This window comes from Macadamia integrifolia, chromosome 5 (genome assembly GCF_013358625.1).
Source record: "Macadamia integrifolia cultivar HAES 741 chromosome 5, SCU_Mint_v3, whole genome shotgun sequence".
Taxonomy (NCBI): Eukaryota; Viridiplantae; Streptophyta; class Magnoliopsida; order Proteales; family Proteaceae; genus Macadamia; species Macadamia integrifolia.
The window spans coordinates 14,943,315-14,959,052 of record NC_056561.1 but is presented as its reverse complement, the minus strand read 5'-3'; the positions used below and the strand labels follow the sequence as shown (position 1 = coordinate 14,959,052).

At 41.3% G+C, this 15,738-nt stretch overlaps 1 protein-coding gene across 1 annotated transcript; it reads left to right on the top strand.

Moving 5' to 3' along the window:
• The first annotated feature begins 2,256 nt into the window (after positions 1-2,256).
• Positions 2,257-4,699, top strand: LOC122078561 (transcription factor MYB106-like). Its single transcript, XM_042644593.1, has 3 exons — positions 2,257-2,569; positions 2,687-2,816; positions 3,421-4,699. The coding sequence occupies exons 1-3, from the start codon at positions 2,437-2,439 to the stop codon at positions 4,343-4,345; spliced, it is 1,188 nt and encodes a 395-aa protein (XP_042500527.1). The 5' UTR covers positions 2,257-2,436; the 3' UTR covers positions 4,346-4,699.
• Positions 4,700-15,738: the final 11,039 nt, after the last annotated feature.

Sequence of the window (15,738 nt, the reverse complement as noted above, 5' to 3'; positions counted from 1 at the left end):
GGGGAGTGTTTGGGGGTAAAGGGAAAATGATTATTATTATTTTCTTATTATTAAAAACCCACCCCCTCTCTCTTCCTGATCACTTGGTCCACTCTCATTCATGAAATCAATTTTCATGCTCAAATTGGTGTGAATGATTTATTCCCCTACACTAGCGGCATTTAAAACCCTCATCAACAGATAAATACAAATTTCTGCCATGTGAGTGTGTTGATATATATATATATATATATATATGAGGAATGATAACTAATCGTGTTCCCTATGCCCTCTAATATTAAGAGAACGTGCATCAATATTCATCAGAGAACACACAAGAGTAGGGATTTTTTTAATTTTATTTTATGATAGAAGTAAAGGTTAATTTCAGAGGACCTGTGTGTGAGATGGCGTAGGGAACAATACTAGTTGGCATTTTTTTTTTCCCCCCCTTAATTTTTTGATGCATAATTGCATATGTTGGGTGCAATTGATTATTAATTTTCTTTGTATGGCCTATTGGGTTTTCGTATTAAAAAGGGTAAGATAATATGTCCCTACGTGGATTCCCATATACGCAACAGGTGGACCACCTACTAATGGACTAGTTGTCGTCCCATCATTGGACCATATAAGAAGGGTAAATATGGCAATGGGAAACGAAGGATTTAAGGAAGGTGGCCCCACCGTCCTTTCCACCGATTCCATTCGGGCGTTCTGGGCCACACCCGTTCCTTTTCTTGCTGAAAGCTGACCGCTGTCTCACTAGCCTACTAAATTTCCCTTTTTTAACTTTCCCCATATTATCGCATTTTCCACGTGGGTCCCCTTTCTAGTCATTTTCACCCATAACATCAAAACTAAAGATACTTTTTCACGTGGGCCATAATAGAATTACTGAACTACCCTTACATGGAGCATCAGACGGTTTTCCCGTTCTAAAGAAGAATCAATCAGATCAGACGGTCGAAAGATGTAGTGATACTAAGATGAACCGTGGCAACAACCACTGCATGCGCGACACATAAAGTGTGGGGGTCTATTTCTTCGTGTCGAACTCTTTCAAGCTGAGTGTCTGTCACGTAGATATCATGAATTAAGTGATGGGACCCTTTTACCCTTAAGCCAAGACGAATGCACGCTATAACTCATTTAATAGTCACCCATTGAGATGGGCCCCAGTTTTACGGACCCCCATATTAATGAACGAGGGCTTCCATTAAATGAGCAAACGAAAGGGTATAATCGTCTTTTTACATAGTCCATCAGCCATCACTGTTCCTGCCCTTTCATGATTGGGAGAAGGGAGGTCCCGTTCACATGGCGGTGGAGTTACTAACCGAACTCGAGCAAAATCGGTGATGGGCCTCATTCCTAATGACTTTCAATGGGTGACTCGGCCGTACTTCTGAGTTTGACTCGGTGGCCACTTCATGAATAGCTACTATTTTCAGCCGAACCAAACCGGCTTTGGTCGAGGCGGGCAAAGAGATGATAGGACCTCCAAATTATATTACTTGCCTGATTAAGCATTCTTCACATTATGGCATAAGGTAGGTCCACATCAAGAGTTTCTGGACACATAAATAATGTTTTTTTGGGGGAAAAGTACCTTCCTCGATCGTGTTGCTTCTATGTCAGCATGGAGCCAATAAAAGAGTACATATAGGTATCAACAGGGAGGGATCAAAATCCTCTGTTTTTCTTATCCCTGTTTTTTCTTGTTTTGCTACCTGTAGAACACGACACGTGGACAACAGAGGATCCAATGGTCAAAGTTGGGTGAGGATTATTACATCCGGTGCGTTGGTCTTAAAATTGTTCACGTGTCGTGTTCTGCAAGTAGCAAAACAAGGAAAAACAAGGATGAGAAAAACAGATGATTACTTTCCAACAGGGAGTGGAGTTCTGAATTTTATTAGGGTTTGAACGTTTTTTCATCTCTCTCTATGTCTTAATGCAAGTTGCACAGTGAGGGAGCGTTTTTTTTTTTTTTTTTACGCCATCTTTTTATCATCAAGATCAACGGATGTCTCAGATTACAAGTTAGACTGGCTAAATTCCCCAATGGATATAGGGTAGCCGCTAGCATTGGAAGTTGGAATTGGTGCATCTCAGCTCATGAGGTTCTCCCATTTGGTAAATCTACAGGGGGATATAATGGAATCAACTTTGTAATAACTTCAAGGGCATTTCTGTCATATGATTTGGTTGTACTCTGATCAGAATTTATTTCTTTATCCCATATATGTCGCTGACTTCTTCCCCACGCCCCATGACCTTATTTATCTGTTCTCCCTCACCACCACTACCACCACCACTTCCATCTCCTCCTTGTGCTCACTCCCTCACTTTCTGCAGTGTGCTCCCTTGGTGACTAGTTGATCTCTCTCTCTCTCTGACAAGAAGCTTCAACAGTTGAACCTTGTTCACCTTGCTAAGCATTAGCTCCACAAGATGGGCCGATCTCCTTGCTGTGAGAAAGTGGGTTTGAAGAAAGGGCCATGGACACCTGAGGAAGACCAGAAACTCTTGGCTTACATTGAAGAACACGGCCATGGAAGCTGGAGAGCCTTGCCTGCTAAAGCTGGTACTGTTCACTTTCTTTATTATAATAGGGGATTACAAACCCAACCCAAAACTTGTTTTGTGATGATGATGATGATGGAAGCTCATATGATTCTTCTTTTCTTTGTGGTGTGGACAGGGCTTCAAAGGTGTGGGAAGAGCTGTAGACTGAGATGGACTAACTACCTCAGACCTGATATTAAGAGAGGGAAATTCAGTTTGCAAGAAGAACAGACCATCATTCAACTCCATGCCCTTTTAGGAAACAGGTGACGGATCGTTACCTGACATGACCATCATAAATAACTATCTCTTTACAGCCTAAAAGCTGAAACCCTTCCTCAGACTCTTCCCCATTTTTCTTCATTTTTCCTGGAATTATATTCATAGCCTTTTGGCCTTCTCAAAGCTCATTTGATTCTTCATTTCTTTGATCTATGAATTAATTTGCTGCTTTACTTCTTCTTCATCTTCTTGGGTATCTTTATCAATGATGGTCACCAAAAGAAGATTTGCCAACTTAAGGAGGGTGGTCTGGTGACTGTTGACCTCTCTCCAATAACTTTAATGCCTTACTCACTCTCAAGGTCTCACCTGGCTATCTGAATAGTAGACGTACCGTATTATTAATTAGCATTCTCTCATTTCTAATTATGAGTTTAGACTTTCTGTGACCCTTTCCTTGGACTGAAATACTAATTTGGATTCAATGGCTTAATGGCTTTCCTCCCAATTACTCCAAAGTACTAATCATACCCTATTATTATTCAGTGAAGATTCCTTCTCCAATTGGAAGTTTCCAGTTTCCATTATTAGTTTTCCTTTTCATTTTTCTTCATTGAGAAACTAATGATTCTGTGTTAATGGTTTCAGGTGGTCAGCCATAGCAACTCACTTGCCTAAGAGAACAGATAATGAGATAAAGAACTACTGGAACACACATCTCAAGAAACGGTTAACTAAGATGGGAATCGATCCTGTGACCCACAAGCCCAAGAGTGACACACTGAGCCCTGTCGATGGCCAATCTAAGGCCGCAGCAAATCTCAGCCACATGGCTCAGTGGGAGAGTGCTCGCCTTGAAGCCGAAGCTCGATTGGTCAGAGAGTCAAGGCTGAAATCCACTTCTTTCCAACCAGTCCAGGTCCAGCCTCAGCTTGGCTCCTCCTCTTCCCCTGACATCGTTCCTCAGCTCCTCAACAAGACAGCAGCGGCGTCGGCTGGAGCTCCACCGGCACCGCCACTGTGTTTGGACGTGCTTAAGGCTTGGCAAGGAGGATGGTCAAAGTCAACGAAAGGTGGTTTCGTTGCCTGTGTCGGCAACGGCCCTGATCTCGAGTCCCCAACGTCTACATTAAGCTTCTCTGAGAACCCACTTCCGATTCAAAACGTGGGTAATGCGGCGGTGGACTACTACGGCAACAACGATAATGAAGGTGGGATGGTGAAGGAAGAAGGTGAAGAAGAGTGGAAAGGGTTCAAAGACAGAGTTGAGAGCTCCATGACGTTCTCTACCGCCAGTCTCCAAGATGTTGTGTTCGCCGTCGAGACCCCTTGGTCGCCGGAATCACGGAAGGTAGAAAACGGGCACGTGGGTGCTTCAAATTTCATGGACGGTTTCGCGGATCTTCTTCTTACTAATGCCGACGATCATAATGAGTCTGATAGAGGTGGAGATTCCGATAATGGCGATGGAAACGTTGGGAGAGAAGGGTTTAGCTACGAAGAGAACAAGAACTACTGGAACAATATACTCAATTTGGTAAACTCTTCCCCGTCAGATTCACCGGTCTTCTAAGATCTCCGGCCGCACCAGAATTATAACTGTAAAAGAAATGTTAACGTCATAATTCAGAATCCAAAATGACTGGTTTTTAATTTTAGGAAAAAAAAAATAAAAAAAAATCCAATAGTCATGGGGATACATTTTGTAGTGTTAGGGAAAATCGTCCTTAATGCCAACTTATTTGAGTCAACTCAGTGTAATTGTGTGATCAGTTGGTCTGCTTAGACCTTTTAACTTTAAGAGATTGGAATGTAATTTCTTTGTTTTATTTGGTTATAATTTTCGTAATGCTGTAAGAGACTTGTAACAGAAACAGGGCGGTTGTATTAATGGATCAAAATGGTCCAAGTAGCCTTGTTGGTGTCATGTCGCATTCCAATCTATTCCTTTTGGCCCAGTGTTTTTAAGCAATGAAAATTCATGGAATCTGGATCCTCGACCATGGAGATAGGAATAATCAACCTCTAAGCTTATCCCTTTGGAATCATGGTTTGAGGAATCAGATAGAATCGATTGGATCAAGGCATCAAGTCCGGGTTATCCGGATTGAAATCGAATTAGTATCTGATCCCAATACGGGGTTTTTATAATATAATCATGGTTGGCTACATAGAGATTATTTTTTGCCAGCTTACGCGCACCTCGATTAATCATTGGGGAGACTAGCACAGCAATCCATCCACCATCCACCATCCACCGTTATGATCTCCACTTAAATCGCAAATGCACAAATAGGGAATCGAACCTGAGACCGTGTGCCTAATTCACACAATCTTCATTTCATCCTAACCATCTGGGTAACCCACGGGTGGTATTATATATCATAACTAAAAGTTCAATGACATCATATCTATAATATGATCGCACTCCTTCAATTAGAGGCATTATTGAAGGAGTGTGACATGCATTACGACTAGGGTTCACTATCATCATCATCTAGGCTGCTTGCGAGGAACTTGTCTGTTAAACTGTCTAGATAAGAATAGGATTACGACCATTTACTTTATGGTTGGATTTAAAACACTTATCTCAGGAATTTGCTTTAGAGTGGTAAAAGTTTGTAGAAAGAATGTTTATTTGGCCTACCATGTAATGAGGAAACCTATATCAGACTTATTTCTTCTAGTTAATATTATTTAGTTAAAAATAAAAAAATCTTTCAGTACTAATATAGCCCAAGAGATTTCAAAAATCAATCCCACACTCCAAGTTGACACATGGTGGTGTACCTTGCATCCCAATGGAAAATTCTCCATAAAAGCTAGAGCCAAATTTATAGGCTCAACCACCAATCCTTACAACCATACCACCTCTCTCAATGGAAAATGGTGGAAATTACCCTGGAAGTTAAATTCCCACCCAAAGTTCAAGACCTTCCTATGAAGAGTCTCACATAAAGGTATCCTATAGATACATCTTGTGCCCTCTTTAGCCAACAGGAGGAAACAGTAATCCACAATTTCTTCCTATGTGACTTTTCAGCACACATTTGGGCAACCGGTCCATTAGGACTACGACCTCAATATCAAAACCTTTCCACCTTGGAACAAATAATTAACTCCTTCCTTAATAATAGAATGTTTTCCCAATCTCAGAAAATGTGGATTTTTAACATATTTTCGATCACTTTATACTTTATATGGAAACATAGGAATGAAATAATTGCATCCAACATCAGCCATGACCCATTATCGATTTAAAAAAATATCAATACTTGGATTGCTCAACTTGGCTTATATGATAAAATTTTTGATGATTTGAATTTACCTAATACATATGGTCCAGCTAGCTTAAGTACAAGATGACATAACCCTTTTTTGTAGTACCCACTTTTGGTTTGTATTGGTTCCAGTAATGTTTTGACATCAGCTTTAGGATGGGCATATGAGATACTATTCCAAGGCAAGTTTAGGATCATCAACTCTAATTCTTCTTAAGCAACTCAAAAAGAAGAAATTGAAGCAGAAGCAATTCTAGCAGGTATGCAGATGGCGGCAGATAAAGGATGGAGGCTGAAAGAGGTCTAGTTCTCAAAAAAAAAAAGGAAGAAGAAGCTCTTAAATCTCCTTCCAAGACCTGATGGAGGAACATGGCCACTCATAAGAATTGCAAATTTTTGGGAAATCAAGAACCTATCAGATGGTATTACTTTTTGTTGTGAAAAGGCTAATAGTTGCCCAGCCATGCACCACTTATTATCTCTAACCACTGTAGGTAGTACAAACTCTTGTATATGTATGAATCCGTAGTTGTTCTTTGCTTGTTTTTAATAATAATAATAATAATAATAATAGCTCCATACTTTATTTGATCTTTTTTTTTTTCACTAAAGGATAATTTTATTAAAAAGAGAAAAAAAATATATAAAACAAACAAACTAGACATACGTAGGAAGAGACCCCACCTTCGACATAGCCATTAGAAGGGCCTCAGCCTATGAACTAATGAAAATGAAAACAAGGTCTTTCCTCGGCACCTATCATCAATTGACCTACTATGTGGGAAGGAAGAACGACATTATTTGCTGAGATACCAGTTTTTGCCTCCTCCTTAGCAAGATAATCTGCAATGGGATTAACCTCCCTGAAACTATGGGAATTTTCCATCTAATGGAATCTAGGAAAGGCCACAGGTAAATCCATCTTTGAAGAACGAACCATGGAAATTTATCCTGTTGCACTGAGGTCACAACAGATGCTGAGTCCGATTCGATTCATAAGGATCTAGCATTCATGTCTTTTGCATCCGTCAGACCCTCCATCAGACTCTCGAATTTTGCTTTATAAATGCCCTTCATACCCAAATAAATTTTATAGGAGCAAAAAATCTTACACCTATGGTCTCGAAAAACTCCCCTTGCCCCTGCTCTTCTAGGATTACCTAAAGAGCTACCATCGATGTTCAATTTGATCCAGCTGCTCTAGGGGTTACACCAGTGCACCTCTAAAATTTGTTTAAATATCACTGCAGCTGAAGAGAGACTAAGGCTTCTACTTCACATCTAGGGGTGAAAGTTTGGTCTTGACAACCCAAACCCACCCTGGCCGGCCCTGAACCTGAACAGGGCTTGGACCAAGTTTTCTGACCCTGAGTGCAGGTTAGGGTTGAAAAACTCCAACCCTGGGTCAGGGTTGGGTAGAGCTTGGGTTGAGGCCTCAACCCGGCCCAATCTGACCCACCCGGTTCGAAATTTAACCCTGAATTTTTATATTAGAATTTAGGGCTCCTATTGGTATTTCATTTTTCTATAATATTTTAATGCATGATATGAATGACAAAAACATGTCAATCAAGGTTATCCAACCATTATAGAAGCCAGGGTCAGCCCAGCCCGACCTAACCCGGCCCTCATAGGTCAATTAGGGACGGGTTGGGTTGGTATGAACTCGGCAGGGTTGGGTTGCGCTTGGTTGAATTTTGAGGATCTAGGGTTGGCTTAGGGTTTTAAGAAACTTGGCCTTGTTTCACCCTTAATCACATCAAATCCACTGCGAATTTAACAACACCCTTTGTGCTCGAGCAGCAATACCTTATATCCCCCTAAATCATCTCTAGCACATATCTTGGAATCCTGTGATGCCCCTCGAATTGATAATTATTCCTCTCCCTCCAAATATAGTAAGAAATAATAACCTGTTCCATTTCCCATGCTTCCTTTATATTATAATGTGAGCTTTCCTCTTCCACCAATGAAGAATATCTCCTATGCATGTCTTCTCAATGTGACATAAAAGCAGTCACAAAATCGCTTCAAAATCTCATCCAAGAACTTGCGATGAAGGAATAAGTGATACATCGATTCTATGGCGATCCCAGAGAGATCACATTTAGATACTAAGGAAATTCCTCTTCCTCATCACATTGGCATCAATGAGCAGATTCTTGTGTGCAAGTCGCCATCCATTTCCCATGGAACTTGGGGTCCTTAGCGAATGCCAAAGCTATTGTACTATCACAATATACAAGCATTATATCTCCTCAATGAGCAGTAACGCCAAGGCACTATAGGAACCTCCTCAGCCAAATGGCCTTCTGAATGGCTACCGAGCACACGATGTACTCCATCGTGGATAGGGTGATGCAGGTCTGCTTCTTGCTTCTCCAAGATATAACCCCACCTCTTAGGACAAATGCATATCTTGAAGTAGATTTACCCTCATCTCTGTCACTAGCCCTGTTAGCATCAATGTAGCCTCTCTATCTCAAATTCGAACCACTATAGATGAGGGTGAGATTTGTGGTCGCACGAAGGTATCGAAAGATTCTTTTCACTGCTTGCCAATGGCATGGTCCTCGATTACTCTGGTAACTACTAACCATGCCAACTGCAAAGCAAATATCTTGACGCGTGCACATCATCATGTGCATTAGACTTCCTATCGCTGCTGCACTTTGGACATTAGATTCTTCTCCTCATCAATCTTAGGGCAATAGTCAAGGATCAAAACACAGGCCTTGTCCATGAGAGTTTCAATGGGATGGGGGCTCGGCCTTAGAGGCACATGCTAACAGACCTATGGAGGGCGGTGTAGATGATCAGGTCAGGGCCGAGGCTGTGCTACAAGAGAATGGCAATAGAGATGAGGGGCGGCGCTTATACTCCTCTCTGGTGGGACGAGTTTTACCGGAGGTGGAGAATCTGCCAGACCCAATTCATACTAGAGCTCACACCAAAATTATCATTCCTCAATAGGCCTATGAGGAGCAACTGCTGCGGTTCAGGTTCGCACTAATAGGCAGGGCGAACTTTAGATACCTATCAATGGATGATATACAGAAAGAGGCAGGAGAGTCATGGAACCTAAAAGGCGGTGTGAAGATGGCACCTATAGGGAAGGGTTATATCCTCTTTCAATTCAAAAGAGAGGGAGACATGGCAACAATGTGGAGAAGAAGCCTTACAAGAGTTGGGACTCAAGTGATCAAATTCCAACCGTGGAAGCCTGACTTTGACGTTCACACTAAAAACATCAAAAACTAAGCTGGTTTGGATCAGATTCTCTGACCTGCCACTAGAATACTGGCATGAGAAGATCCTTCTCACAATGGCTAAGGTGGCAGGGAGACCTGTGGCATTGGATAGGTGCAATCATACTGCTGCAATGGGCACCTTTGCGAGGGTCCAAGTGGAGATTGAAATCGGTGCAAACAGATTGGAAGAAATTCAAGTAGAGAGAAGACAACCAGGTAAGAATGAGATTTTCTGGTTTAAATAGATTATCGTTTACGAGGATGGGATGCCCAGGTGTGGCTTTTGCAAGAAGATGGGTCATTCTATCCACGTATGTAGAGTAAGGAAAGAAGCATACTCTAGAGAGGAGGTTCAGTGCAAGGAGAACATTCCTGGTGCTGTTTATGCCAGTAAAGGTGCTGGTGCTCGGAACAATGGCCACTAGGATGGAAGAAGGTCGAAAAACGAAGGGACCAAATTGGGAAGGTTTTCTTCCCAATCGAAAGAGCGCTCTCCTTCCTTATTTGGAATGCTCAATTCAAGGAATATGAAGGGCAATTCGGTTAATGACAACCTCAACGGAAATATTCAAATTTGTCTTCCTTTGGAAGAGGCATGGAATAAGGAACAGAATATTACTGAGGGGCATGATCTTATGCAATTCACTGAGGGGGAAATGAATTGATTGCTTCTGGGTTGGACTCAAATGATGGGTTGGACGATGGGTCAGTAAATGGATCCGGTGGTGGATCTGGGGATCTTATGAACTATCGAATTTCTTCTCTATCCAGGGATGATGACGCTAACCCCAACATTCAGGCTAAACTTGAACATCATGCTGATGCTATGCAAGACGTAATGCATAATTAGGAAGCAAACCTTCCTAGAACCATGGATAATGGGAGAGGAGGGCGAGCATCGTCTCAGAATGGTAGAGATGCCCACCATGGAATCGGGAGGAACCAACCAGTGCAAAGGCGCGATGATGTCATCTCTTTTTTCAATCCCTTACACGTGACTGGTGGCACAGTGGTGGTCAACCACGAAGTGGAGCAGATAGATAGGGCTCTTTGTGAAAGGGAAGCAATAGTACACGTGCATGGGAGATAGAACAAAGGAACACAAACGGCCAATATGGAGTAGATTTTGTGAAATTCTCCCCGTATTGCTTCATTAAAAAAAGCAAATGAAGGCTCTCTATTGGAATATTAGAGGGATTAAGATGGTTGCCATAAGGTTAGCATTGAGGAATATCTTGAGAGATAAGAATCCAGACTTTTTGTGCATTGCCGAGACTTTGGTATCTTCTGAAGCTTTTCCCATGCTGTTTTTTAATAGGCTTGGCTTTGATTCTGACTTTATCCATAGTGAGAGAGTTGGTGGCGTTCCAAATTTATGGCTGATTTGGCGTAAAGGTGTGGCGAGGCTTGTGGTGTTGTCCTCCTCGGAGTAGCACATTTCTATTTCTGCTCAATGGATGTAGGATATTTTCTTTCTTTCTATGGTGCACGCTAAGTGCTTACAAGCTGCTAGAAGATTGTTGTGGGCTGATCTGGTGGCTTCCCATCTATGGACGAATGCCCCTTGGATGATTTTTGGTGACTTCAATGCAACGCTCCCCTCCTCAGAAAAAAGGGGGCCTGGTTCCTTTAATCTAGGATCAGTAGGAGACTTTGGAGCTTTGTGGAGATGTGCTAGATGATTCAAGTCCCTTCTCAGGGTAGGAAATTCACCTGGACCAATAATAGGAAAAGGGGGCATGTGGTGGCTGTGCTTGACTGAAGCTTCTGCAACGATGCCTGGATCTCGCAGTTTCAGGAATGTCACTAGTATGTCTTGCAAATGGTGGCTTCAGATCATGCCCCCATTCTGGTCGTGTCTGAGGCTTCTAAAAGGCCAAAAAATTGCCCTTTTCAATTTCAGAGGTTCTAGATGGATCAAGATGCTTTTCTTTATACAGTTAAGAGATCCTGGGAGGTTGACATCTCTGGTTCGCCATTGGCTGTAGTGTCTTAGAAATTAAAAAGACTGAAGGGAGCCTTACGCTCTTGGACGAAAGAGAGCTTTCCAAATTTTAATTTGGAATTGATGGAGGAAAAAAAATGTATGGAGGACATTCAGACTGAAATCGATAGAGATGGGATAAATGATGCGGTTTTTATAAAAGAAGCGGATGCTAAGACCAGGTATCTCAAGGCCCTAGAAAATTGTGAAAAATTATGGACAGAGAAATCTCGATCCAGGTGGAGGGAGCAAGGAGATAGATGCTCTAAATTCTTTCATATCTCTATGAAGATGAGAAGACTAAAAAATTCCATCAAGGCCCTAAAGAAGGATGATGGGGAGCTGATATTTGACAAGGCGCAAATCGAGGAATACGTTACTGAATATTTCGAGCTCTTTCACAAAGGTACCCCTCTAACTGATCACATGGATTTTGCAATGTATTCCTAATATTCTGAAAGATTGGGATAGGGGGCGGCTTGATGATATGCCTTCAATGGCAGAAATTGAGAGTGCGGTGTGGGATCTTGATCCTGACAGCGCCCTGAGGCCAGATGGTTTCCTTGGAACCTTTTATAAAGCTTGTTGGGATATTATATCTTTTGACATATGCAAAGCCATTAGGTGGTTTTTTAGAACTGGATTTATGCCCTATGGAATTAATAATAATTTCCTGGTCTTGATTCCTAAAGTGGAGGGGGCGATATCTCTGGACAAGTTCAGGCCTCTGTGTATGGGGAATTTTTGTGTAAAATTATATCGAAGGTGCTGGCTCTGAGACTGTCACGAGTTCTTCCAAAACTAATTTTTGAGGAGCAAGGGGCCTTCCAGAAAGAGAAGATCATTCACTCAAATATTTCTTTGGCCTCTGAGCTGGCCAACATGATGTTCGCATCTACCAGAGGAGGAGGTATGAGACTAAAAATTGACATTCAAAAGGCGTTCGACTCCATTTCTTGGAATTTTATTTTCTATGTCTTGAGGAGATTTGGTTTTCCTGAAAAGTGGATCTCTTAGATCTATTAGCTTCTTGCATCAGCCAGTATCTTAGTTCTTCTTAATGGTGGCTCGGTTGGGTACTTTGGCATTGAGAGGGGGCTATGGCAAGGGGACCCAATCTCCCCTATGCTATTTATTATCTCCGAAGAAGCTCTTTGCAGAGGTCTATCCGAGCTGGTGGCTTCTAAGAGCATTAAGGCTCTAATAGGTCCTCATGGTGCTATTACCCCTACACCTTTGTGCTGATGATGTTTTCATTTTCTCAAATGCTTCCATCAGGTATGTTAAAAACCTCAACACCTTTCTTTCTAAATATCAGAGCTTCTCAGGCTAGAAAATAAATTTAGAAAAGAGCAAGCTATTCCTGGGATTAATTCTAACTCACAGAAAGCAGAGCATTGTTGAAGAGCTTGGTATTCCTATTTGTAATTTCCCCACTCGCTATTTGGGTGTTGAAATTTTTAAGGGAAGGGTAAAAAGGGAATCTTTACTCTCTAATATGGACAAAGTTAAAGGGCGGCTAGCTGGGTGGAAAGGAAAAATTATGTCGATGGCTGGAAGAGTGGAATTGGTCCGCTCTGTTATTTGGGAATGATGAATCATAGCTCTGCAATTTATTGGTGGCCATCACCCCTTATCATTATTATGGAAAGGTGGATGAAGAAGGTTTGGGGTTGTGTAGGCTCAGAGACACAAATAATGCCATGCTATGTAATATGGTATGGAGGGTAAGACATGAGAAATCAATAGCCTGCAGCTTCCTAAGGGCGAGATTTCTTAGTAGGGATGGATCTTTCAAATCAGGATATAAGTCCTCTGCTATCTGGCCAGGATTTATGAAGATGTGGGACTTTATGTTCTCAAAAGAAGCATGGTTGATCGGAAATGGAGAAAATATAAATTTCTAGACTGATAATTGGTTGGATAATAAATCTATCTTGGAGATGGTCAGTCTCAAGGGGGGTCCTGGCCCCCCCTTCGATGGTAAGGTTAGCGACTTTATTGAAAATTTCCATTGGAAATTGCCTAATGTCAGCTCATCCTTATTGCAAAGCATATTTGAGAAGATCCGAGATATCAAAATTCCTTCATATGCCTGTGAGGACATGTGTTTTTAGAGTTTGTATTCTAATAGGGGTTTTAGCTCTAATTCTGCCTGGGAGGACATTAGGACCCGCAATCCTAAAGTTCCATGGGCTTCTCTGATTTGGAGTAAGAAGTTACAGCCAAGAATGTCCATATTTGGGTGGAGGATGGTGCATGGAAAACTCTCAATGGACGAAGCTATTAAAAAAAGGGGCATAGCTTTGGTTTCAAGATGCAGCTTGTGTGGCGTGGAGGTTGAGTCAATAAATCATATCTTCCTTCAATGCTCTTTCGCAGTGGAATTATGGTTGTTCTTCAGTGGATGCTCAATGTGGTTTGAAAGAAATTGGATTCCATGGCTGATTTTTCTTCAATGGTGGAAAAGGAAGCTTCAAATTGTTTGCTGCAAAGAGGCATGGGCTCTGGGGTTAGTTACTGTGGCTGACAACATTTGGCTCGAAAGAAATATAGGTGGCACGAAGGCAAGGCAAGACCGATAAATTTCATAAAGCAAATGATTCTAGAGGATATTAAGTCCTCCAAACCAAGCACCAAAGGAGATGTGAAAATATTCGCTGATGTTATTTGCTGCAGGAAGCTTGGCTTATTGATTCAGAATATGCCTTCTCATCCCATTTTAGAGGTTTATTGGTGTAGACCTCAGGTTAACTGGATCAAACTGAACTTTGATGGAAGCTCAATGGGCAATCCTGGTCGAGCAGGCGTTGGTGGGATCTTTCGTGATCATAATGGAGCTGTTCTAGACTCCTATAAAATTTTTAGGGGGGTCTTAGAGGTTTTCCACGCGGAGGTGGAAGGTCTCATGGTGGGTCTGATGCTTGCTCGAGAAATGAGAATAACTTACTTGTGGGTGGAGACGGATTCTAGTGCAGTTGTGATCTCCCTCCAGAAAAAGAAAATCCCATGGTTCACCATACAAAGATGGATCTTCTTTCAACATTTCTTAGAGGAAATTTCATGGAAAATAACTCACAACTTCAGGAAGGCAAACTCGATTGCAGATTATCTAGCTAGAGATGTAGCAAAGATGGGGATTTCGGACTCAAATATTGTTTTTCCTAACTATATAAAAGAACTGATCAGAAGAGATGCTGAAGGCCGTCCAAATTTTAGATTTTGTTAGTTCGCTTCCCTCTCCCCTGCTGATGGCAACGCCAAAGGTGGGGGCTGAGGTAGCGGTGTTTGTTTGAGTTTTCTCTTTATTGTAATGTGACTTCATTTTTTTTTTTCTTCCTTTTTAATATAATGCATCTTTAGCGGAAAAAAAAAAAACAAGTATAAATCCATTTGTAACTACATCTCTTCTTCAATCCTACCGGGGTTGAAAAAAGTTTTGGACTTTGTTTGTGCATCAGAAAGGTGATTGGTGATGGATCCTCAATCAATTTTTGGTATGACCGCTAGATTAATGGTAAAAGTCCCTATGATATCATATTTGATGGTCAACTTTTCTCTATTAACTTACAGCAAAAGTTTCAAATTTGATTGTAGAAGGACGATGGGCTCTTCTTCTGATTGTTTCGGATGAGATGAAGGCGCTTTGTGATCTTGTGAAGTCCATTCCTCTCCCCATGGTGGCTGTTAAGGATAATAGAGTTTGGTCTCTTTTTGAATCAGGCAAATTCACTGTTTTCTCGACTTGGAATAGCCTTAAAGAGAAATTACCTGCTCTGGCATGGACGAAATTAATTTGGCAAAAAGGGCTACACCCCAGATCTTCACTATTTGGCTGGAGGTTAGTTCGTGGTAGTCTCCCAACCGATGATAAAGTATCGAAGCGCAATATTCCTATGACATCTTGATGTCATCTCTACCTAAAAAATGTGGAATCAATTCATCATATCTTTTTAGACTGTGAATTTACAAGGAAAATTTGGTCTAAATTTTTGAATTTTTTTTTTTTTACCAAAGATGGAGCAGTTCTCCCTCTCTTGAAGAGTTATTCTCTTCTTGGAAGAGAAAAGCTCTAATGGTCTCGATTGGGAAGGTATGGCTTGCTGCAGTTATTTTGATTCCTCACTCGATTTGGAAGGAAAGGAATAATTGACGGTTTGATAATAAATCCCGTCCAGTAGATCATGTGGTAAATTCAATCATTCAAGATTTCCAAGATCTTTCTGAAATGACAAAGATTTACATTACTTCAGTTACTAATTTATTGGTTTCCAAGAAATTTATTATATCAATTTCCCAAGCTCCTTTTGCAAAAATTCTTGAAGTTATTTGGGCGCCTTCTTCATCTGATTGCCTTAAATTAAACATTGACGAATATTTTCTTGGAAATCTAGGTTGTTTTGGGGTTGGTGGCATTATTAAGGACATCAATGGATCTCCAAAGAGAAGT